General features: G+C 30.7%; 2 protein-coding genes and 1 pseudogene across 2 annotated transcripts; all 3 read right to left on the bottom strand.

Moving 5' to 3' along the window:
• Window positions 1-3,516: 3,516 nt before the first annotated feature.
• Window positions 3,517-6,559, bottom strand: LOC148569850 (phenylacetaldehyde reductase-like). Its single transcript, XM_088508873.1, has 6 exons — window positions 6,305-6,559; window positions 6,054-6,226; window positions 5,178-5,369; window positions 4,896-5,058; window positions 4,534-4,717; window positions 3,517-3,887 (listed from the first exon to the last, which is right to left on the bottom strand). The coding sequence occupies exons 1-6, from the start codon at window positions 6,450-6,452 to the stop codon at window positions 3,743-3,745; spliced, it is 1,005 nt and encodes a 334-aa protein (XP_088364999.1). The 5' UTR covers window positions 6,453-6,559; the 3' UTR covers window positions 3,517-3,742.
• Window positions 6,560-10,620: 4,061 nt separating this feature from the next.
• LOC110269368 (phosphoglucan phosphatase LSF2, chloroplastic-like) lies at window positions 10,621-17,229 on the bottom strand (annotated as a pseudogene).
• Window positions 17,230-18,771: 1,542 nt separating this feature from the next.
• On the bottom strand, window positions 18,772-22,350 carry LOC107629545 (cinnamoyl-CoA reductase CAD2). Its single transcript, XM_016332363.3, has 6 exons — window positions 22,194-22,350; window positions 21,914-22,083; window positions 21,136-21,330; window positions 20,768-20,930; window positions 19,414-19,600; window positions 18,772-19,047 (listed from the first exon to the last, which is right to left on the bottom strand). Exons 1-6 carry the CDS (start codon window positions 22,315-22,317, stop codon window positions 18,906-18,908), a joined length of 981 nt encoding a protein of 326 aa, XP_016187849.1. The 5' UTR covers window positions 22,318-22,350; the 3' UTR covers window positions 18,772-18,905.
• Window positions 22,351-25,998: the final 3,648 nt, after the last annotated feature.

Raw genomic sequence — 25,998 nt, 5'->3', positions numbered from 1 at the left:
TTAGCTGATTTGGTTTATATCAATCTTGATTACAAAGTTTTTCTCATAAAGTCTACTATATCTAGGTACGTTTTTCTTCGGTGGCTAATTCTTATATTGCACCACGTGAAATACGGCTAATTTGTTTTTATATGATTTACACATATGAGTTATGCTGGGTTATAAAATTTTTTGGAGTGATATACTGTTATGATGGTGTTACTTTTTTGGAATCAAGGGAGAAAGAAATTGGGCTAGATTAAAATCGGACTCACTAATTTTTGGGTTTAGAAATTCTTTTTAATGCGAGTGCACATTAATCGGATTCACCAATTTTGGATCCGTAAAAAAATTGAAATTTGAAACGCAGTCCGACTGTCCAATTTACTTGTTCATGTATGCATAAACCAAAATTGTATAGAACTCCTTGCTTCTTCTTCACCATGAGTTTTAAATATGAGCTCATCATGTTCTTTCTCTCCTCTTATTCTTCTTTTTTATTTTTTCAGAAAAATAATAGTGAGATTGAGAGTGTTTAATATCATTATAGATGATAGAATTATCTTAAAAATTTATTGTTATGGACAGATTTTATTATAAACATATGAGAGAGTTTAATTTGTATGTGAAAATTCATTAGATGTTATTCCGTTTACATTGTCATTTGAGAAATTAAACGGTGTAATTTGTGAGAAGATAAATTCTCAAATATCTAGGAGAGTATCGTGTATTCTCAAATATCCTCGGTACCAATGCTTGTAAATTTTCAAAGGATAATGTAAAAGCACCAAGTCATCAGCAAGAACGTGACTATATCGATTGGTCCACTGCATCATCCAAAAAAAATGGGTGTCGGCCCAATTTTAATTCTTAGCTCCAGTTAGTACTTCGCCGTGTGATGCACCTAGATCCCGCTCTTGATTAGGAATGCCTTGGATCAAACCAAATTGGCTCCTGAATCTATCGGATGCATGCCACTCGACGCATTCGAAAGATATAAGCGGCGCCGTGACACTCCAAATAACCGAATGATGACGGATGTCTAAAGGAATCACGTCTGGCTCAATGCGTTTAATGCCATAAGCCTGCCAAACAAATTGGACACATCAATATTATTAGATGATTACACAACAATTAATTCATTGACCAAATTAAACCAGGTACTAGTTTTTTATAACATACATGTCCTTCTTGCAAATCATCCAACAACCTCCCTTTAATACACAAACAAATAATATCAGTAAGCATAGTTTTCACGATCTCAGTTACGCCACTTGCCGTCAAACAATTTTTTAGTTAACTTATTTTGTAAAAAATAAAATACAATTTCTAGTACTTCTTTCAATGCATACATTAATTCATTTTACTTGTTTGCAATCAGAAACATTTGAAAATTGCCGAAAATCGACACAAAAAATAGTAAACGAATCCAAGCTTAAATAAGCAAATTTAAATCTCTCATTTTATTGTTCCAAATTTAAATTAAATCACAAGCAAATCTTCAGAACGTGTATTATGATCATAAATAGATAAATAAATACTAGTTAGCTGAATTGGTTTATATCAATCTTGATCACAAAGCTTTTTTAAATGTCGCTATTGACGGCTACGTCTTAATATCTTAATTCTTATATTGCACCATGTGAAAAACGGTCTTAGATTTTCTCCGCGTTTGACTGGTTCTATGTGGAGTAAAAAAGTAAATTGCTGCTAGTAAATTACTTTTTTTAACATCAATTTAAATATTATCTGTGTTATTTAAATTTGAAAAAAAAAAAACCATTTATGTAGGTAAGAATAGAGTGAGTTCTCCATCCATTCAATATTATCACCACCACAAGATCAAAACTCTTTTCATATTACAAAAACAATATGTATTTACTCCAGCATTGTTGTTTGGCGTAGTTAGTTTTCTTGCAACACATGACTGGTGAGACTAAGCAGTAACATTTTGAAGGCCCGAACTAATTTTTGAAAGGAATCATTGAATTGAGTTTTTGAGAAAAGTTTTCTCAACCAACATGAAGTAATCTAGTAAATGATCACATCTTTTAGAAAATATATAGGTTTTTTTTAGATATTGGCCATTAAATCCCAGAATACCCAACCGAACCCCAATCCAATCTAACTTTCCTAATTCATTCCATCTATTTTGAACTTTGAAGCACAAAGATCTTTTTATCCTTTTTTCGTTTTGTGCTCCAATTTACCGCAACATGTATTCTCTTCCATTTAGGCAATTAATGTGTTCAAGCCGTTGCAACGCGGTTGCTCTCTCCAGAACCTATATTGATATGTAATTGTAAATGAGACTTTTGATTGGGTCTCTTCTGCTGTCTGCGCTCCGAATGAAGCTTCGACGCCAAGGATGCACAAACATGGAAGCTTCTGCTTCCTCTCCTCTAAATTTGCAATTTCGATGATGGTGTATTTTCCAACTCTCTTTTCTCTTATAAGTTGTAACCGACCTGTATTTTATACATCCTCAAAATAAAGTTTGTTATATCATTTTGATTGCGTGTCTTGTCTCAATACAAATTGATGCTGCCACTGAAATTCCACTCCCACCGTTTCTTCATCTCCAATTTCTTTAACCAAGGTTGTAGAAGTCTTGTGCTTTCTCATGTCAAATTTGCTCCTGTTGGTTCTTTAAACCTCTGATCATGGTATTGATTTTGATTTATGTTTGCTCTGATATTGTTCTGCATGTAGGTTACTCTCGTTCTCAGTTGTTGAATTTTTTGAATTATTATGTTGCTAACTTTTTGATTGATTTTTCTTTTTTAAGAGTTGTTGTCAACTTTGAACTTCCATGTTGATAATACCCCGCATCTAAAAAATATATGGGTTTAAATATGTGATTCTTCCTGACAGACATATGGGGGTCACTGGAGGCCCCGGTCCCCAGCTTTTTTTTAAAGAAAATTAATAATGATAAGTTATTAAGTATAATTTAATTTTTTAAAAAATTTATTTAGTATTTAGTCTAGTATAAATAAAAATCCAATCCAATCTAAATATTAATGATTTCTAATATCTAAAAAGTAAGTAATAATATTAAAAAAATATGAAAAAGATATTATTACTAATATTTTTTAATTAAATAAAAATTTTCAAGTCCCATAAAATGAATTTTTTTCTTATAACCGTTCTTTTTTATTCATTTGGTATTAATTCTCACCATTTCAATTGTTACAATTGAGAGATCTTTTTCAACTATAAATATTGTGAAAAATAACTCAGAAACAAAATGAAAGATGAATTTCTTGCTAATTGTCTTTTAATTATATTGAAAAGAAAATTGCTAAAAAATTTGACACAAATTCTATTATTGATAAATTTTATGATACGAAGAATCGATTACTTCGTTAGTAAAAAGTACACACATATTTTTTGTACTTTAAAATATATTTTCTATCGGTATATTTTTTGTAATACATCTTACATTATATAATTTTTTGCATAATTTTTTAATATTATATATATTATTGGCCCATAATAATATTTCTAGATCTGTGCCTATGCCTGTTCATGGAGTTTAACAAACTTGAAAACTTCATATCATTTACATTTTACAGTATTGCTTAAAATTACTTGAAACAATATTGACTGATCTGATTCAATAGTCAATACAAACCACAGTAAACAGTATTTATTCCTTCATAGAATATAAGCACGGAGTTTGTAAAATTATATTTACCAATTGAACATGGATTAACCATATTGACATTTATTACCTCATGAGATATCATGGCTGAGAAATTTAAAAGTTGACAATGTTCTTTTCTCTAAAGCTTTCAACAGTCTCTTTGAGGGTTACTTCCAATGGTGTGAATTCGATTCCCAAACTCTCTGCCTTTTCTTTGGAAACCTGATATGTTGGCACAAATGGCTTATCGTCTTCGCACCTGATAACATTGTTCAAAGTTATAAAATGTTATCAGAAAAATCAAAAGAACAAAAACAGGCTTAAACTATTTAAACTAGAATATGAAAATAGACAGGATTATGTATAAAGATTTGACTGAATTGAATGGATGGAAAACAAACCAGGAATGAAAGAACAGTTCATAGATTTAGAATACACAATATTCTTGCAATATAAAAGTGGATTCTACTAACTTTATTCAACCACGCAGTCATGCAAGAAGTAAATTCATTTAAGCCAAATTGAGAAAAAAAATGATCTATTGAAACACATTGATGAGGGAAAAATTAGTGAAGACAAAGGATGCTATTGATGAGACTGATATATATTTACGGTGCTTATATTGGATAACTGAATACTATTATCCTTTACTATTCTTAAGCCTTATACCAAAAAGATTGAAAATTAAAAGTATGCATTTTTATTAAATGATTTTAGAAAGAAACATGTCGCTCTTGCATTTATTCATGGGTACTCATCTTCAGCACTTTTCCTCTTGATTTCCGCTTTGGCACATACATTAGACTAAGCAAATCAATTTCAATCCTCTTGTTTTCAGCTTGAATCAAGTTTTCAAACTAGACATTAAAATTTCAAAAGAAAGTTTAGTAAATAATTAAACTTACTTATCCTTAATCTGTAATGTTGGGTAAAGATCATGCAAAATCCTAGCATGTTCAGAGTAGTGCACCACTCTCTCAACAATAAGATATCTTCCACTAGCTGTAGGAATCTCATATGCCTGAATATGGGCGATCGCGACATCTTTCACGTTCACCCATCCAAAAACTCTATTTGGAAATGGTGCACCTGCATCAGCATCAACCCAAGTTAAACAGTGCTTCTATTCTTGGATCAAGGCAAAATAATGATCAAAATCAAACTGATATTTTGATTCATTATCCAAAGATATTATTACATCAATTGACTACAATGTTCTTTGGATTTTAACTTTGATACATCATAAATTCATTAGAATATAAGTTACCATTTATTATGCTTAGGATTGGCTCAACGCTTTCATTAACTTCTGGTTGTAACAGAGGTCCTGCTACCATTGATGGTAAAATAGAAACCATGTCAATGCCGTTCTTGTTTGCAAATTTCCAGGCTGCATCCTCTGCTAAAGTCTTTGAAAGTGAATACCATCTCTGACAATTCAAATAGGAAATGGCAAGAAAATCAGATAAATTGCTAACATATTATACAAGGCAAAAAGTTCTAATTGTAGTTCATTTCTGAATGAGTTCTAGTAAGCATAGCACGAAACCTCTAGTTTTGTACAGTTATCAGCATCTGAAAACCATGTCTCATCGACCACTACATCAGGAGTTAAAGGCCTATCTGTAAATAGAACCGCAGAAATAGAAGATGTCAATACTACTCGTTTCACCGATGGTGATTTTGCACAGGATTGAAGGACATTCAAGGTTCCTTTCACTGCTGGATCAATTAATTCAGCCTGAAGCAAAGAAACAAAAGAAAAGTGAATAATAGGCAACTGAGCTTGTTTCAAAAGGACAGGGCAATGGAAATTAGATAGAACTCCTCTCAAGGACATTATGCATAACACCTTTTCATTTGTAAAGATAAAAAAAAAAAAAAAAACTAACCTCTCTTGAGGTTTTAAGTTATATACTTAGTATCCATGTATTTAATAAAATTTGGCATTGACAAATGAAGGAGTGTCATATCTAATATCATCTAAGCTTAACAGAGAGGTCTGTGTAATTTAACCTTTCTTCTTTTGTAGGTAAGACAAATAAATAATAAGCACCTTAGAATATATCAACTCGGACATGTAATTCTCATAAGTTGTATTAGATTCCATAGAAATAGAAATAGATATATTTTGCTTTCAATTTTTCAGAAATTACAAATATATATAATCGTATATTGTCATGCCAGCAAAAGCAACTAATTTTTAAATTAGCTGCTTAAAAATTATCCAAACATTAATTTGATTAGATTACTATATAAAGCTTCATGTCCGTACATCAAAATTAAACAATAAAATTTCTGTCTCTACAAATATTTGCCTATCTAAAAAGAGTTTGTCTCTATATTTATATACAGCAAAGACAGTAGCGGCAAAAAGGGGATTATCAACAAGAGATGAACGAATTGAATTATGGAAAGAAGCAACCTGCGGGTCATTGACAACCCGAAGCGTAACAGGCGAAGCAGTATGAAAGACACCATCGCAACCGTCAATGGCAGAGTCAAAGGAGCCATCTTCTAGAAGGTCCGCCTTAAAGATCTGCAACCTCTCCTTTGCGCCGTGGAGTTTGAGCAAGTGATCAAGCTTCTTTGGATTACCTGAGACGTTCGGTTAAAATTGAGATTAAGGAGTGATTATTAATAAGTGAGAGTGAATTAGTAACTAATAAGGCTGACTTGGATCACGAAGGGTGGCCCTAACAGTGTAGCCACGTTGAAGGAGGAGGTTGACTATCCATGACGCTATGTAACCAGAAGCGCCGGTAACGCACACCACTTTCCCATTTCCATTTCCAGTTCCAATTCCAGCGATGCTGTTGCTCATTTTCTCAGTCTCTTCCTTTGTTGTTCAGCTCTTTCCGGATTTTGCTGCTGTCTTCTTTTCTTGTCCCCTTCTAATTTTGGTGAGATTTCAGATTTCACTAATAAGTTAAAATAAATGTGAAAACTCATTTAATTTTATTTGAAATTGATAGTTAAAAATTATTAAATAATTTAATATATTTGATTAAATTGTTATATCTAACTGTTTTTAAGTTATTCGTATAAAATTAACCGTACTTAAATTTTTATTGAATTTTGCTAAAAAGTTAATTAAGAGTATAACTAACTAGAACTAACTAATTTTAAAATCGAAAATTTGTTATATAAAAAAAAAATCACACTACTTCTAATTTTTCAAAATTTAAAACTAAAAACACAAAAAAATTTATTTAAATTGGCTTATGATATAGTTGGTTCTTACACTTTTTCAAAATCTATTTAAAAATGTAACATATAATTAAACGAATCAAATTCCTTCAAAAAAAAATAATGCTTTAGCCTTCAAGCATCCTTTATAATTTAGTCGTATTATAGAAATATAATATCTAATTGGTAACATGTCAATTATACTTGGTTATTAATCACAGCCCACCAAATAATTGAGTTTTTCGTACAGTTGATTAGTTATTATTGTTTGTATTTTTTGAAAATTATTTTTATTTTAATTTATCAAATATAAATATTACAATAATAAAAAATTATCTTTTAAAAATTAAATTTAATAAGCCATTATAATATATATATATATATATATATATATATATATAAACGTTGTGAAATCATCAACCTTAATATACTAAAAGTGAATGTTTACACTTTCATAACTTCTATTTCCCTTCAAAATAGAGTTTATTATTAATCACTATTATTTTATTTATATTCTTAATATTATCCAATCATTAATTACTTATTTTAACATACAATATATTAATTTTTCTATTGTCTCCACGAATTTATAATTATTACAAGAAATTTACAACTATGATTAATAATTTACGAAAGAAATTATTAAGAGTGATTAAAAAGAGAAGATATATACTAAGAATAAAAGCAAATATAAGTTATTATTTGATTATTTGGTTGAGAGTTTAAATTTTTATTTTTAAATAATAAATAAATAAATCAACAATTGTATCACGTTCTTCACCACTACAAGAAATGCTGAATACTGTCAAATTTATCGTTGGATATGACAATAAATTTGTTGGGTACAAAAGTTGTCGACGGATTAAATTTTTCGACAGTAAATCTGCCGGTAATATTTTGAAGAGAAAAAGAAAAATTGGCGCGAGCATTACCGTCACAATTATCGACGGATTTATCCTCCGGTAAAGGTCAATTAATGGAACGCTTTGTTTTGGTCATACGCAATGCATTACCGTCAGATTTATCCACTGGTAAATCCAACGATAAATCTAATTAAAATTCAAAATGCGCGGCCCTCTCCCCTCACTTTTGAGAACACTCTTTTCTCTTCCTCATTCTCCTTTCTCTTCTCTCTCCCTTGCAACTATCTCCGATAGCCCCTCCGCCAATGATGTCCACCTCCATTCTCCTCCAAAGTATGCGTTAAGTCGTCTATATCATGTTTCGTTGCCTCAAATGGAGTTGCTCCCTCTATCTTCGCCACCATTAGAAGAGCTACTGCTGCAGCTCTCTCTGTTGCTGGAGTTGTGTTTCTCCTCTCCAACGGTGTATCTCCTTCCTCTCCCAGAGCTTCAAACTGCGAGTTCCTCTGTCTGCTATTCTGCGAGCTCTATAGTCACTTTGTTGTCGTCTTATGCCTCTTGTCGCCGTCCCTTTCAGACCTACTCGCCTCTAGCTCCATTCTTTCTGGCTTTTAGGTATAGTGCATGACTCTGTTATTCGATTCAAGTCTTCAACATCTCGTCGCTGATTGTTCTTCTTCAGCCTCTGTTAGTTGTTTTTCTTGTTGCTGATTCTTCTTGTTAATTGTTATGTTGTTGTTGCATAGATGTTCAGTTCTTGTAGTTATTAAATTTATTTGCTGTTATTGTTCTTGATTACTTAAATTTTTTGCTAATAAGTGTTCAGTTCTTGTAGTTATTGTTGTTATGGTTCTTGTTGATTTGTTAAATTTTTTGCTAATATTTATTCAGTTCTTCAAGATTCTACTTTGAGTCTTATTTTCTGTGTCTTTATTGTGTTTGAAAATGTGTTGTTGAGGTACCTTTTTGTGTCGTTTAACCAAGCAATTGTTGCCACAACATCTTTTTTCATTGTCGTTTTTACTTACCTAATGACGTTTAAGAGGGAGATTTGACTCACATATCTCACACTTGTTCTGATTATCGTTGGTGTCATCATTGCCAGCGGAGTAAGTAAGTAACTTCAACAAAATTGTGAGTAAGTTACTGGGGTTTTAGTGCATTTTGATTGATCTCTTGATTTGTTAATTTGAATAGTATTATAGCAAGGTATAGGAAATACTTCGACTTTAACTTCTTTATGTTTTGTTATTTTTTGTTTTTAGCTTCTCTATGATTTTGTAATTTGTTTAGGATGTAAGAGTTTATTCAATTTGATGATTTTGTGATTTGTTGAATTGGAATTGTAAATTATATAGGAATTATTTTTTGGATCTTTAGTTTTTTTATTTATCATTGTTATTGTTTAGCTCCCATATAAGTTGTAGATTCCATTTATGAATGAAGTAGTTTTAAAGTAGAAGAAAAGAGATAAAAGAAACTTGTTTAGTTAATCTTCTGTTTTTCAGTTGTGTCACCTAAAGTAATAAATAAGTTGTCGCTGTTTCTATTTAAAATTATATATTAAATTTTCAAATAAATTTTTAAAAAAGATTAAAATTTAAGTTTACCGTCGGTTAAATCTACTAATAAGTAATAATTTAATTATTAATATTAAATAATATATTACCATCGAATTTACCAAAAGAAAATCCGACAGTAACAAACTCCAGAATTTTGCAACTAAAAGTTTATATTCGTCCCTAAATTTGCCGGTAAATAATTACCAGCGAGATTTATACTGTCGAATTTATTCTGTCGTTAAATCTGACGATAAACAGATTACGGCAAATTTTTTGATAAATTTACCAGTATCTGACAACTTTCTTGTAGTGCACAAAATTTAATGACATGACAATAATATAATAGAATTTTTAATCACAATTGAAAAATTACATTTGAAGTGAAAAAGAGAAGAGAACAACAAACACTATAAAAAAATTACTAAAATAGCAACCAATCTTAAAGACTAACAAACTAAGGAGCCGTTGCAGTATGTCCCGTTACAAAAAGTTTTTGTAACAAAAAATGGAACTGTTACAATTCAAAATGATATTTTGTAACAAATTTTTCTGATACAAAAAACCAGAGGCCGTTACAAAAGTGGTAACAAATTTTGATATTCAAGGTATTTTTGGTGACAATCTATTTTTTTCTATCATAAAATTTTGTTACAAAATGTAACATAATTTTGTAACATTTTTTTTCTTTAGTTACAAAAGTAAATTAATTATTTTGTAACAATTTTTTTAATACAAATTGCATGCATAATTTACTAAATTATTTTTTAAATTAACTAATATATTAACTATTTTAATAAGCGAAGTCTACATCTATATAATATGCAAAAACATAGATAATTCAAACAAGATCTTTTTAGCTAAAATTGTTTTAAAACAAAATAACATTAGTGAGTATATTGATTAGTTCTACAAGTTATATGTCTTGCATAATTTCAACCAAAAGTTAAAAGTTCTAACATAGATTAGTGTCTCTATGAATCAAAATATTCTTGAGCCCTTAAGGTAGCATGTGGTCACCATTTCAGCACTCCTGTAAATAAGAAAAATCGAAACAAAAAATTAGAAACAAGATATAACACTAATTATAATTTTTTCCATTAACTTTTATCCAAAATGTTTAGAAAAATTTTGGCAGAACCTCCCCTAAAACTTGGATATTTCCACTGTCTACGGTTCCAACAAAAGCAACCAATTATGTCTCATCCAATACACAACTAAATTTATCAAACCAAATAATAGAACATTTATCATTTATCAACATGACACAAGTAAAATATAATAAATAGATCCATATACAATTAAGCTATACTAATAATATATGAATCATCTAAGAATATGTATTAAAACTATAAGCAATTTTAGGAGTACCTTTAATTGTCTAGTTTCGTTCATCGTCAAAACGCGCTATGAAAGAGTACGACTTGTTGAGCTTTCACTCTAGCTAATTCTTCCTCTTTCCGTATTTGTTGCTCTTCAAGTTTTTCTTTGAGCACATCTATTACACAAGCAAAATTTAATTAAAAATTCAATAAATAAATTCAGTTCATTGTATCTACCAAACAAGTTAATGTATCCTCTAATTTGGGTGACGACCTTGTAAACCATTGATCATGGTTGCATGCTGACTATGAAGAGAGAGTTTCTTGTCAGTAGAATGAACACGCTTTGCTTTATCATTTTCTGCTGCATGTTAAATGGTTTGATAAGTAGAATTGAAGTAAGATTTTCAATAAGTCATCAAATTCATATAAGTAGTGGAAGCCCATACCTTCCTTGTTTAACAGATTAAGTCCCCTTTCATGCAAAATTTTAAGACGAAATGCATATGCAGCTATCAAAACATCTACATCATTCTCAGTGGCAGTACATGTCACCCCATGTCTTCTGAAGACTGCCAATAATGACCAAAAAATAAATAATAAATGAAATACTGGTAAAGAATCCATCCTAAGGTAAAACAAAGATTCAAGGTCTCACCTAAGGATGGAGTTTGATATATACAACATCAATTTTTTTTCTTTCAAATCAAGGAGAAAAAGAAAAAGGAAAACAAAACACCCTACAATGAATCAAGTCCATGCAATAAAATATCATAATTCACTTAAGTTATGTTCACTAATTGACAACATATATATTTAAATATAATGAAAAATAAAAAAGAGAAGATATATACTGAGATAGAGTTTGATGAGTTTGGAAAACTCTAAATTTATTTTGATGATGAACAAATATTATTAATTTGATTAAATTACAAAATTGTCAATTTATTTTTTAATTCATATGTATTGATTGATAATTTTGTTCATACAGATTTTAATTGGGCCGAAAATATAGAAAAAAAGTTGCAAGCCCATATATGCATCTTACCTTTAGCCTTGATGTTAAATATGATTATGTTGGCTGAATTATTTTATTGGGCCAGCTTGATTTATTACTGCAAGCCCAATGTGCTTTTTAGCCTTGTTCAAAGTATGTTATATTAAGTGGCTGAAGCAATTTGTGATTAATTGGGCCAGAACCATGTTGAACTAAGCCCAAAACTAAATTGCTTGAAGGCAAGCTTGCATGGTCCGAAACCATTAAGCAAAGAAAGCAAAATTCCATTGCTTCCAACGGATCTCACTCTTTCATCATATGGATTTCAAATTCATTTAACTTGAATTAAACTTACATTGGAAATATGAGAGAGAGTTAGCTATTCATTTGATGGACATCATCAATGCTACAGGCTACCTAATGCAAGGGAAGTGAAAATTTAATTTACTTTGTCAAAATCTATTAGTTAGTGTTCAAATTTCTCTTTCCTCTCTTTCTCACCTTGCTTCTTGTTTTCAGTCATTACACAGCAAACTATGGAAGAAATATTGAGTCACCGAAAAGAAGAAAGTGCAAGCAACAAGACCATCACAATGATGGCAAGAAAAAGAAAACTAAAAGTATGTTGTGACTAAGATTCTCATCACTTATGGTAAGATTTAGTGAAGAGATCTTGGCTTCTCCATACCCAAAAATGGAAGAGAAGATCCCGGTCAGAGAAGAAGATCCTTGGAGAGGATGGCTTGATTCTGATCTTGCTCAACCACCACAGGAGGTAGCTACAGTGGCTACGTGATGGAAGAGGCAGAGATTGGAGCAGATGAAGCCATCATCATCAAGCATGCATCAAGGGCTAAGAATCCATCTTGGAGAGCAAGGCAAGGATGGAGGGCTCGGATTGATGAAGATTGGTGACCAAGGAAGGACTAGAGGTAATTACATGTTGGGTTTTGCATGGGTTATCTCTTCTCTCTCTCTGGCCGAACCGGTTCTGGTTTGAAGAAGAAGAAGATTAGCTTGGTTTGTTTAGTTCCAACCGTGGAGGCTTCTCCCTATAAGTAAGGGTGAACAGCCAGGGCAAGGAGCAAGGAGTGAGAGTGCAAGGCACAGAGTTCTCATAGCTACCTAAGATAACAGAAGTTCTTCTCCTTTAATGTTCTTTATTTTGTAATTTTTCTGTTTAATTTTGTCTATCTTGAGTCTCATGAAAAAAGGCAAACAGTGAGGTTTGTAAAGAAAAAGCCATAGAGTGAAAAAAGGCAGAGAGTGCAAAATTAAAAGAAAAAGCCATAGATGTCCTTAGAGGTCCTTTGTACATATATGTTGTGTTTCATGATTCTGTGGGAATTCCCTTGCAAGTTGGGTTAGCACTTAGCAGTTGGAAAGCTTGGCAGTGACCAAGTCAAGTTCAGGATTGGGGTTTAGATTCTGGACTTGTCCCGGATAGGAAGGATAGTTCCTAGGGAGAATCGGTGTTTGTAATCAAAGATGATTATAGTGAAATTCTATCATTGTTGTGATGGAGACTGGATGTAGGCTGCACTGCACTTAGCAGCTAAACTAGGATATATCTGAGTGTAATTTTCTCTCCCTTCTACTCCATTTCTGTTTCTGCTGCACTGGAGATAAAATTGAAAAAAATATCTCGTGCTGAACAACGAGACAAAAAGAAAAGTCTCGTGGCTGGGTACGAGACAAAAAAAAAAGTCTCGTGGCTGGTGACGAGACAAAAAGGCAAAAAGTCTCCAAAAGTTGTTTCACGACCAGCAAGTGTTACTGAAAGAAAAAGGGGCTAAGATTCAACCCCCCTTCTCTTAGCCACTGAAAACCATCAGAGTTGGTGAAGCATAGTGAGTAAGATGCAGCACAATTTTTGTATGTTCATAATAACTTTGCCACATTAATTAGCTTAATAAGCAACACCTCAGAGCTTAGTGTTGCTGCTGCAGCATCATCCATCAGCTTTTGCATTGAATAAGAATGCAACTTTTGGTGTTAAAAGATAGAATCCTATTCTATTCTATCCCCATTATGTATCTGAGTCCAAAATTATCCCAAAAGTTCAAAGCCTATTCCTGATTTCAGGGCCACAACAAGATCAACACTCTATATCCCTCTTTCCATATAAGTCACGGTCACACATTACTCCACCATCAATTGAATACACTAAGCTACATTATCAAGCATTGTATAAGGGAAGCTGTTATCTCATCAGGCATGGATTCCATAACAATTCATTCACAAGAAAGACAACACATTCTTTTCTTGATAATTAAGACTTTTTAAGAAATTGTGAACTAATCTGTCATACATATTAAAAATACTGTTTTTCCATAACATGAGCTAGAAAATTAGTGCAACCATAACATTACACTTAACAATATCAAATTTGATAATCATTTCTTGAATCAAAGATAGGTGGAAGTTTAGAACTCACATTCATGTCATAGAATCAGAACAAATAAGCTATTGTCACCCCTGGTGCTCTCCCAAGTCCAGCAGTACAATGCACATAAACTCTTCCTTTTCCCTCTGAGATTGCCCATTCCAATGATCAGACTGCTTTAGGTAGAATATTTCGCAAGAAGTTTGGATCAAAGTCTATTGCCTTATAGAATAGATTTATAAAATATATCAAGTTATGAATTATAATCCAGTCTCAGAAAAGCAAGCAAAGCATTTAACAAACTCACAACTCTTTTAGAAAAAGGTTTTCTAACACTTTTAAAGTGCAATGTCAATTGCACCAAAAGTATATGGATCCTTGACTTAGCCATACATTGTATTAGCCAGATAGGAAAAATTAAAATTTCTATCTCATGACAATGCCATTAAGCAAGATAAGTTGGCATTGTTGTATATACTTTTATAAAATTCAGAGAGTGGGAGTCTATTTTCTCAACAAAATTGACTGAAATACAGGTTTGTAGCTTTCTTACTTACCGGCCTCCTCATATGTCGAACATCGAGTTCGTCACACCTCCTTTTTATCGACTTCAAGTCTATTCCTTAATATTCTACATCCTTATCTTGCTGCAAATTCAGAATGTATGTCACACCTTCTTCCTTCTTGAGGTGATTGATGTCTTCAGGCTTCTGTGGTTGGAATCCCACAATGAGATTATCAGTTATAAGTGTGTAATTCATACATGAAATAAATCAATCACGGATTGCATTAGCAGCAGAAATCATATTACTGTGCTATGCATTTTATATAATAGACACAAATTAATACAGCACTAACTGTTCTTTCTAGCAACTTATACAAAATGCAAGAAATTAACAAAGGAAACCCATCATTATATTAAACAGTTGGCAGTCATAACTAACAAATAGGAAAAAAAGAGGAAACTAACCCAGATCGTGGTGATACTCATAAGGATTCCTCATCATCCTCTTCATAGCAGTGGTATTGCTGGTGGAGGGTTTGTGCTTCTTCCTCATCAATGCCTCTTCATAGCAGTGGTATCCGAGTGACAGGACACGATTCAAAAGCAGCGACGTCCAGAGGGGCAGACAACGGCATGACAGCAGAAGCAGAAGAGGTTCTGTTCCTCGGATTCAAAAGCATCTAACAGCGCAGCCTCAAATCCCTCTCGCGTGTTCTGTTCCTCGCATCAACGGTAGCTCAGCAGCGACTTTGCGGGCTCCCTCTCTCCCTCCGCGAGCTCGCACTGATGACATCCTCCTCGCGACGGCTTCCTCCCTCGTGCGTCTCTGCTCCGGCAGTGGGTTGAACAGCGACAACACGGCTCCACAGAACGGCGACGCTCCTCCTCGTGCGGTTCTGGCAGCAGCTCATGGACAGACCGAACGACGGTGGCAACAGCGCGGCCTTCTCCTCCTTGTCCTTCCTCGGCTCGCACCTCTCTCTTCTCTGAGCGACACAACGGCGTGGCGGCAGTGACGCCCGCCGGCACCGTCCTCACTCTCCCCTCCCCTTTTTCCTGTGAATCCCTCTCCTTTCTACCCTTTATGTTTCTTGAGTTCGGTGATGTTGTGTGTGTTTCAAGCTTGATGAGTTTGCTGGGGAAGGGCTGCGGCTGGGAGATGAGTGAGGGTGGATTAGGATTTTGAGTAAAAATAGGTCTAGGGTTAGTTTTGTAATTTCAAATAAAAGTGGGGATAATATAATAATTAGGAATAAATTTTACTCCAACAATAATAATGTATAAAAATACTATTTGTTCATCAATTTTATAAATGACTTTCAATAAAATGTTCAAATCCAAAAATTAGAAATAATATAATTAATTTCTCTATTTTCCAAAGCAGCGGTATTAATATTTTAAATATTAATTATTTAGTCCAAACCATATAAAATTCTTATTATTTCATAATTACCAACTTTATAATTTAAATATAGGAAATAATCTAATAATTATAAAATTAGATAATAATCCTAATTTATTTCAAATTTAATTAATCAAAATTTGCTCTAATTATCTTTAATAAAATAATATTCTGAAATTAAGACTATAAATAACTATATGATTTGAGACTTGATCATAATAAGATTTTTCAAAAGTTCCGGGTCTTACAGATATGGTGGTGGTGATGGCGGCGGCGATGGAGGCGGCGACGGCTGCGAGCTTTAGGGTTAAAGCTAGCCTCTTGCACATTTTCACGAGATCTTCTCTCTCACACTGCGACGGCTGAGAGCTTTAGGGTTTGTTTGGAGGGAGTTAAAAATTTTAATTATGTGTAATAGTGGGAGAATTTTTAGAATTATGCAGAGGAGTTTTATAATTTGACACAAATAAAATATTTTGTGTAAGTTTTTAAAAATTCTCACTAAAAAATCTCCACTAATTATTAAAAAATTTGTAGTATAAAAATCTAATTATTAATAAAAATTATATATTAATTATTTAGAAGAAAGTAAAATAATATTTATAATTTTTAAAAATTAATGAATACATACATTATATAAAAAATTTTAATTTTTGAAATAAAATAAAATTATTTTAAAAAAATATATACACAATTTTTTTACTCTTAAAGTGTTTAACATTTTGAAAAAAAATGTTATAAAATATACTTATATTTTGTGACAAATAATTAACTTGTTACAAACAATATTAAATTTTGTTACAAAATAATTGGAGTTTTTTAAACAAAAAAAAAATTGTTACAAAATATTTTAAATTTTTGTAACTTGTTTTTTTTTTTGTTACAAAATATTACAATATTCTGTAATAAAATACTATATCGTTACAAAAACTAACATAATTTGTAACAAAATAAAACAGGTTGTTACAAAACATTATTCTTTTGTAACAATAAAAAATTATTATTAAAAAATATTAATTTTTTATAACAATTTTAAATTTGATACAATTTTTTTGTTACAAATGTTCCATTTTCTTGTAGTGGTTCTTTTAAACTGCCAGAGACACTGGTTGATGAAATTCAAAAGCTCATGCTCCAATTTTGGTGGGGATAGCGAGGCTCGGAAAGAATGATGCACTGGATAGGATAGAGAATTTCTTGTAGATCTAAATCTCAAGGGGTCTTAACTTCAAAGATCTTAAAGCCTTTAACCTTGCAATGTTAACAAAGTAAGGGTGGAGACTGATAACTAAGCCACACTCTCTGTATTATAAGGTGTACAAGAGTAAATATTTTAAGTTCTCAAATTTTTTAAATGCGGAGATTGGGAACAACCCATCTTGGAGCTGGTGAAGTGTTTTGGAGGGTCGAAAAGTGCTAAAAAAAGAAATCTTATGGCAAATTGGTAGAGGTAGTACAATTAGGATTCAGCAAGACCTATAGTTAAGAGACTTTCAAAAAATTACTCCTAATCCTAATAACCCAGAGGGTCGAAGACTAGAATGGGTCTCAAATTTGATGCTACCAGACAAAACATAGAATCAGATACTAATTCGTGAGGCATTCAATCCAGCAATTGCAAATGCTATTCTAAATTCAACAATTCACCAGGAGGAGGATAGAATTACCTGGATGAAAGAAAAATCTAGGACATATACAATAGCTTCTGGTTATGGTGTGGGCTTTCAATTTTTTTATCCTCCAACAGATTTTTTTCCAGAACACTGTAGAAAGAAAGAACTATGGACAGCCATTTAGAAACTCAGATGTCAACCAAAGATTAAAAATTTTATATGAAAAGTCATGCATGACGGTTTATCTGTAAAACAGAAATTGGGCCAAAGAATTCAAACAGTAGTATCGATTTGTCCAAGATGCCACAGTGAAGAAAAATCGATCTTTCATTGTCTCTGGGCTTGTCTGAACGCAGTTGAAGCTTGGTATGCTTGCGGCCTCCCTATTCTATCTCACACGGACTTCCCATGGCAATGGTGGTTGAAATTGCTCGAATGGTTCAGTGACGCTAACGGAAAGAAGAGGAACTTGACAGCTATTACAACTTGGTTGAATTGGACGGTTAGAAATGAATTTGTTTTTGAAGGAAAACAGAAGTTCTCCCCTCCTAATTGCGGAAGAAGCTTTGCGGTTAATGAATCTCAAGCTTAGAGATGTCTCTCCCTCTCCTGAGACCTTTACTCTTCTATTGTAAGCTTAATTATTTTTTGGTGGAACATTTCCAATATTATTCTTCAATTAGTGTCTAAATATGGACCATAAATTTATTTCTAATAAAATAAAACGACTTTATCCTTGATAAAACAAAAAATATCACCCATTTTATTAACTATTCATATCAAATTTAATAGTAAAAGAATATTAAAATTTGTTTAAACATTTTTAGAATAAAAATAAAATATTAAAAATGTTATCAAATTAGAATTTATTTCAAATACTTAATATTAAAATAATACTTTATTCTATAAAAACATAATATTTGAATAATTAATTTTAAAAGAAATATATTTTAGTATTAAATTTAAAAAAAATGATACATCAGTTAAAAGACCGTCATTCTTATGTCTTAAGTAGTCAAGTTACCGTAATTAAGGATTCATTCATACTAACATCTAATAGCCGTACCTACATATAATCAGATAGCTTATCAAGCAGTATATATATTTGACCCAACTATGATACATATACATTAAAATTAACTATTAAAATTAATTATTAATATAAAATATATATTAAAATAAAATAAATTATATATATATTTATATACAAATATATTAATAATTAATTTTAATATACAAATAATATTTTTTATATTAACATGTTTTGATTTCGAATCAAGCCTTATAGTTTGATATTAGCAACAGAGTTTTTAGTTATCTGATCTTATTTGACGATGGATGTATCGATTATTAAAAAAAAAATCAACATGAAGCACACACATATACAGTACATAATGGCATTTTATCAACATTTATTCTTCAAACGGAGGAAATGACGAATTTAGAAGTTGAATATCTTATTTTTTCTAAAGCTTTCCACGGTCTCCTTAAGGGTCACCTCCAAAGGAGTAAATCTAATTCCCAAGTTCTTAGCCTTTTCTGAAACCCGATATGTTGCCACATATGGCTCATCGTTCTCACACCTGTCCAAAAATTAGGTTTATATATAATTCAATTATATCTGTTAAACATAATAAAATAAAAAAGTATAAAGTAACTAAAAATAATAAACGCACGCGAAGATGAGTAAAATGAAAGAGTAAGAAAAATTCTAAGATATTATAATAAACTAAAGCTATGCCACTTTGAAAAGAAATATGGAATAAAAATATAATATTTAGAAATAATTATAAAACATCTTTAATTTCGCTTTTCATATACTATAATACATAATTAGATTTACATCACCTTCAACACAAAACTCTTTTAACAAAATACACATACGATATATATGAAAATCACTGATTATAAATATGGTTGGAGTTGGAGAAATTAAATGGTTTACGTACTTATTTGCAATTTGTAATGTCGGGTAGAGATTACGTAACATGTTGGCAAGTTCAGAGAAATGCACCACTCTCTCGGCCAAACAATATCTTCCAGTAGCTGAAGCAACTTCATATGCTAAAATATGAAAGTTTGCAACATCTTTCACGTTCACCCATGGATAACACAAATTTGGAAATGTCTTTGTACCTGAACACTTACGTCAAACGCTTCCAATTATAAGCAATATATAAATAACTCTTTTCTAGGGGCAAAAATGTAATTTTACTTTCACATGATGGAACTAAACACATGGACAAAATCATGAAACTAAATCTATCACCACAGATATATTTACAAGTAACACACTCATATTCTAGCACTTTTATTATAACCATTAACAATTGATATGATTCTACTCTAAGTTCCAATTAAATTATATATATATATATATATATATATATATGGTGAATTCTACCGTACCCTCTCTAAAATAAAGGGTAAATTACCCCTTGTGATATATACAGTGATTATTGATAATTATCTTTCTATTAGAGTTTTAAGATCCACGTTATCTTCTCTTTCTTTTTTAATTGACGCTATGTTTCTCTTGATTATTGATAACAATGTCATTTTCATTATTCCACCAAATACATTTCTTCTTCTCCAATTTTAAAATTCTAATTCCTTTTAATGAAAGGATAATTTATCAATAATTATTGTATATATCACAAGGGGTAATTTACCCTTTATTTTAGAGAAGGTATGGTAGAGTTCACCTATATATATATATATATATATATTTTTTTTTTTGGACTGAACTATAATAATATAGACAATTAATAAAATATATATTGGATTAAATGTAAAATTTTTAATTGAGAACCGTTAGATAAACATTTAGTCAAACATATTAAATTATTTAATGATTTTTAACTAACAACTTTACATAAAAATAATTGTACGTGAGTTTTTATGAATATATATTTTTATGAAAACTCACGTACAATTATTTTTATGTAAAGTTGTTAGTTAAAAATCATTAAATAATTTTTATGTTTGACTAAATGTTTATCTAACGGTTCTCAATTAAAAATTTTACATTTAATCCAATATATATTTTGTTAATTGTCTATATTATTATAGTTCAGTCCAAAAAAAAAAACTTTTTACACTTATATAAAAATACAGTTGTTATTAACTAATAATTATGCATTTACTTTTGTTTAAATACTAAAGCAAGAAAAATATGTGTTTAATTGTTAAAAAACTACTAATGTCAAAATAATATATATTGTAAGAAATGTAGACATAGCTAGTGAGACTAAAATAGAAATAACTCAATTTGAGGAGTAAATAAAAATATTTGATTACTACCATTAATTAGGTTTAAAATTGGTGTAACGCTATAATTAATGAGTGGTTGTAAGAGAGGGCCAGCCACCATTCCTGGGTTAATGCAAACCATGTCAATGTTGTTGTTCTTTGCAAACTTCCATGCAGCATCCTCAGCCAATGTTTTTGAAAGACAGTACCACATCTTTGCATTGTGAACACATATCGCAAGTACGCAACACAAAATAAGAAAATTAGAAAAGTTTGAAAACAAATAATAATACACTTAATTAATTAACTAATAATGCGCACTTGATTAATATAATTAATTAATTAATCATCATGTGTTTCCACTGATAAGGCTAATATAATAAAATAAGCTTCCAATTATTGATTTGATTTGAAACTACCTGTGATTCCCTACAGATATCTGGAAGAGAGAAGAGTGTCTCATCAACAACATCTTCGGGAGTAGTTCTATTCTTTCCACTATATAGATTTGTAGCCATGGAAGATGTTAACACCACTCGCTTCACTGATGGTGTTTTTGCACATGATTTAAGAACATTAATTGTTCCCTTCACTGCTGGATCAATTAGTTCTTTCTGAAATTAGAAATTGTGGACACAAAAGTTGTTATATATTTATTAACCCCGGATAAAACTAAAGGCTCAATTCATCTGTTTTAGAATAGGATTTTAAAAGAAAAATTAAAACAAAAAATTGTAACTTTATTACAATATATTAAAAACTTAAAAAAAATTATATTTTCAATACAGTGATGCTATATAACCAAATATTTTCACCTATTATTTTTATTTTTCGATAATATTATATGACTAAATTATTTTAATAATTAAGTTCAACTAAATTGGTTTAGTAACTTAAGAATTGATAACAAAAAATTTTAGTTAAAAAAAAAGAAGAGAAGGATAAGAGACATAAAGAAAAAGAAAGATTTGGTTAAAATTAGTTACGAAATAATTTGTTTAACTAATATTTTTTTTTTTAAATATGAGTAATATTATAGGACCAGTTCAGTTATTAATTTTAGTTAATAGTTAGCTAATAATATTTAAAAGTGTTAGTTAAAAGTATGAGATAACGAGCTACTAAATTAAAAATGTTGGATTATTGATTAAATTTCCTGGTCCTTTAAACTTTTTCATTTTTTTTTAATGGGCGAACCTGTGGATCTTGCACATCCAAAAGAACAGGTGAAGCAACATGAAAGACACCATGACAGTCCCTAATAGCAGAATCAAATGAACCTTCTTCCAAGAGATCTGCCTTAAAGAGGTGCAACCTCTCTTCTGCACCATCAAGCTTCAACAAGTGTTCAACCTTCTTCGGATTACCTGCATGCGTGTTCACCAAACAAATCGATACTCTAAAATGGAGGAGCTAAGACAAACATAAATGTGGAAGGAAAGCTAATTAAAGGGAGAGGGCAATATAATTAAATTACTTGGGTCGCGAAGGGTGGTTTTAACGGTGTAACCACGGTGAAGGAGAAGCTTGACAATCCATGAAGCTATGTAACCAGAACCACCAGTCACACACACCACCTTTCCATTTCCATTTCTCTCCATTCTTCTATCCTTCACTTTCTCTTTCCCTTTGCATGTTGCCTCGCCTCCTCATTTATATATCGCCAAGAGAATTGTTAGGAATAATTAAAATTTATTGTTTTTACTTATTAGTTGGTTATTAATTTAATAACATATTTTATTTTATAATTTTAAATATTTTTCTATCAATAATGTTAAAAAAATTAAAAAAAAAATTATTTTTTTTGTTACAGAACATATCTGTTGATAGGCACCGAATTCGGTGGTCTCAGAACGTTTAGACCATTAAATAGTCTCATAATAAAACATGTTTTTTAAGTTTTTTTAATAACTGCTAAATAGTCTTTTTTTTAATTTAATTATAAATTAATCCCATATATTTTATTTAATTATAAACACAATTTTTTATTTTATAAATAATTATTTTATCATAAATCTATCCTGTTTATTAACAATCAAGAACAAAAACAATAACGAATGAATTAGATCTTCCATTGATCCTAATAATTTTTTTGGCTATTCCAATCGATTAAAAGATTAAATCGATTGGACTATCAAACCAATCGATTGAATTATAACTCAATCGATTGAATTACAGTTTATCACTAAACAATCGATTAGAAAATTGCTGGGCAGCATGGTTTTCGCAAAAATCAATCGATTGATCATATTACCCAATCGATTGAACGATGACTAAAAATGTGTGTTTCTTACAATTCAATCGATTGCTTTTGATACCCAATCGATTGAATTCATGAAAACAATATGGACATGCCAATCGATTGGGTATCAAAAGCAATCGATTGAATTGTGAGACCCAGGTTGTTTTGAAGCATTCAATCGATTGAAAATTCTAAACAATCGATTGAATTGTAAGAAACACATTTTTAGACACCATTCAATCGATTGGGTAATATGACCAATCGATTGATTTTTGCGAAAACCATGTTGTCCAGCAATTTTCAATCGATTGTTTAGTGGTAAACTATAATCCAATCGATTGAGTTATAATTCAATCGATTGGTTTGATAGTCCAATCGATTGGTTTTCAAGAAAACACAATTTTATGATTCCTCGCGAACGTGACGAATCAAATTTAATATTTTAATCAATTGAAATAGCCAAAAAATTTATTAGGATCCATGGAAGATCTAATTCGTTATTGTTTTTGTTCTTGATTGTTAATAAATATGATAGATTTATAATAAAATAATTATTTATAAAATAAAAAATCGTTTTTATAATTAAATAAAATATATAAAATTAATTTGTAATTAAATTTAAAAAAAAAATTATTTAACAATTATTAAAAAAACTTAAAAAATATATTTTATTATAAAACTATTTAATGGTCCAAACTTGTGAGAATACCTAATCCTGTTTGTATATAAGTTCCAACACCAAATATTTGGCAGGTTTTCCCTAGATGGTAAGGTGGACACGTGAACATGTACAAGAAACTTCAATAGATAAGTACATGGGATGGGCCAAAATCAACTTCCAGTGTCGATAGATAACAACTGTTGTTAGCATGCAAGGCCCATGAGTTAATATTCTTTCTTTTTTATTGTTTATTTTTAATATGAAAGATTACAAATTATTGGATCCATTAACTTTTTAAAAGTTAAATTTCTGTTATTTATATATGTTTTTCCTCTTCCAACTTCGGTTCCACAATAGGGTCATTCATAAAATTCACTCCGTTTTTCCCTTCCAACACTAATATATTAATTTATAGGTAGAAACTTAAAGTACCTTAAATTAATAATTAAGAGTTGTTAGATAAAAATTTAGTCAAATTAATTAAATTATTGAACAATTCTTAGTTATCAAGTAAAGTTGATTACAATTGAATTTTTATCTACATTTAATTGAAACTAATTCTAGAATTATTCTTTTCACACATTTTAAAAGACTAAAAACTATATTGTATATATGTTTATTAACAGAAATATTTAGTAATCAAAATAAATTAATTAAAAATAATTAAAATTTATTTTATTTAATATTTAAATTATTATAATAATTAATAAATACTAAATAAAATAAATTTTAACTAATTTTTTTGCCTTCTTAACATAACTGCTTTCTAAATATACTTGTAACGTTGATTTTAATTGGATAGCTAAAAGAAATTGTTAGTATAATTTAGTCTATTATACTTAAAGAATGTAATATTAACTCTGATTTCATATCAAGTATTGCCCTCATAAAAAAAAGTATTCTGCTAGTTAAGAAAAAGTATAATTTTTTTTTTCCATATTTCGCTATATAATTTACATTTTCTCCTCTTCCCTCAATTAAAATTACCTTCATTATGTGTATGTTTGTAGATAGTGTTTTTAAATACTGCCACAGCATCATAATAGTGAAGTTTAATATTTTTCTTCATTCATGTTTACTTTAGGGTTAAGTATGATTTTGGTCCTTAAAGTAGGGGTTGAAAATTTTTTTGTTTTCGACAATTTTTTTTGCTATAAAATAGTCCCTAAAATTTAACTTTGTTTTAAAATCATGTAAGCGGAAGGAAAGGTGGGGGAAAGAGAATCCGCCGTTGCTGCTACTCCTCGCCGCCACCGCTGCTCTTCGTCGTTCGGTCCCTGGATCTCGCCGCTGCTCTTCGACGTCGACACCAACAAATCCGCGAGAGTGGACGTCGCACGCCGCTCGCCGCTCGCCGTTTCTAGATCTGCTTCTCCTCCTCATTCGGTCGCCGGTCGTCGCTGCTCCTCGCCGGTCGTCGCTGCTTCCGATCGGATTTGCTGTCTTCTTGGTCCACTTGGCAATCATTCCTATCACTAGAACTGGGATTAACCCAGCTAGGAACTTTGGTGCTGCCATCATCTTCAATAGAGACCATGCATAGAATGATCAAGTATGTCTTCTTCGTTTGTCTTTTTTTTCTCACTCATTTCTTTCTGAATTTCACATGTTCTTTTCTTCATTGCAGTGAATTTTTTGAATTGGGCCTTTCATTGGAGCTGCTCTTGCTGTCGTGTACCACCAGTGGATTATGCTTCTGTTTCACTCTGATTCTAATTCTATTTATACTTCTGATTACATTGATTTTGCTTCTGATTTTATTATTATTGTTGTTGGTGTTGTTGTTGTTCTTCTGGTTCTGTTGTTTCATTGTTGCTCTGCTTTTGCTTTGCTTCTCGTTGATTTTGAAGAAGGGAAAGAGGAATGGGAAAGGAAAGGGGAAGGGTATTTTAGTTCGAAGGACGATTTTAAAACTAAATTAAATTTTAGAAACCATTTTGTAGCAACAAAAAGGTTAGAGACGAAAAAAATTTTCAACTCCTACTTTAGAGACTAAAATCGTACTTAACCTTTTAATTTAGATAGTGATACTAAATCTTTTTATTTTTCTATTTAGGTTATTAAATGATAGGTTATAAGAGAAAAATTAACAATGTAAAAGATAATTCTAAAAAGAATCTAATCAAGAGAATTAATGAGTTCATTTGTTTCAAAATCCTTATTTTTAGCCAAAACGTTATAGTTATTATTCATTTTATTATTCTTATCGTAAAATATTGTCTTTTTCTATCCCAATCTAATAAAATTTTATTTAAAAATAAGGAATATCCAGACCCAAAAGAAGTAGATTATAAAAAAAAAAATTATAAGATAAAAAAAAATTGACAAATCCAATCTAATAATTTAAGTCTAAATAATTGTGAAAAATTCTAATAGTAA

Source organism: Arachis ipaensis, chromosome B3 (genome assembly GCF_059453495.1).
Source record: "Arachis ipaensis isolate K30076 ecotype BB chromosome B3, ASM5945349v1, whole genome shotgun sequence".
Classification (NCBI taxonomy): Eukaryota; Viridiplantae; Streptophyta; class Magnoliopsida; order Fabales; family Fabaceae; genus Arachis; species Arachis ipaensis.
Note: the sequence above shows the minus strand (reverse complement) of the source record. Positions and strands in the feature narration are given on the sequence as shown.

Bases quoted from the DNA above. Each gene is read 5' to 3' on its own strand.
- LOC107629545 (XM_016332363.3), bottom strand. From the start codon at position 22,317: ATGGAGAGAAATGGAAATGGAAAGGTGGTGTGTGTGACTGGTGGTTCT. The intron at 20,931-21,135 runs GTAGTTTCAAAT...CACAATGCAAAG, and splicing joins ATATCTGTAGGGAATCACAG to ATGTGGTACTGTCTTTCAAA. The intron at 19,601-20,767 runs GTAGTAATCAAA...GTAAGTGTTCAG, and splicing joins AATTTTAAACCTAATTAATG to GTACAAAGACATTTCCAAAT.
- LOC148569850 (XM_088508873.1), bottom strand. From the start codon at position 6,452: ATGAGCAACAGCATCGCTGGAATTGGAACTGGAAATGGAAATGGGAAA. The intron at 4,718-4,895 runs GTAACTTATATT...ATGCTGATGCAG, and splicing joins AATCCTAAGCATAATAAATG to GTGCACCATTTCCAAATAGA. The intron at 3,888-4,533 runs GTAAGTTTAATT...CAATGTTATCAG, and splicing joins ACATTACAGATTAAGGATAA to GTGCGAAGACGATAAGCCAT.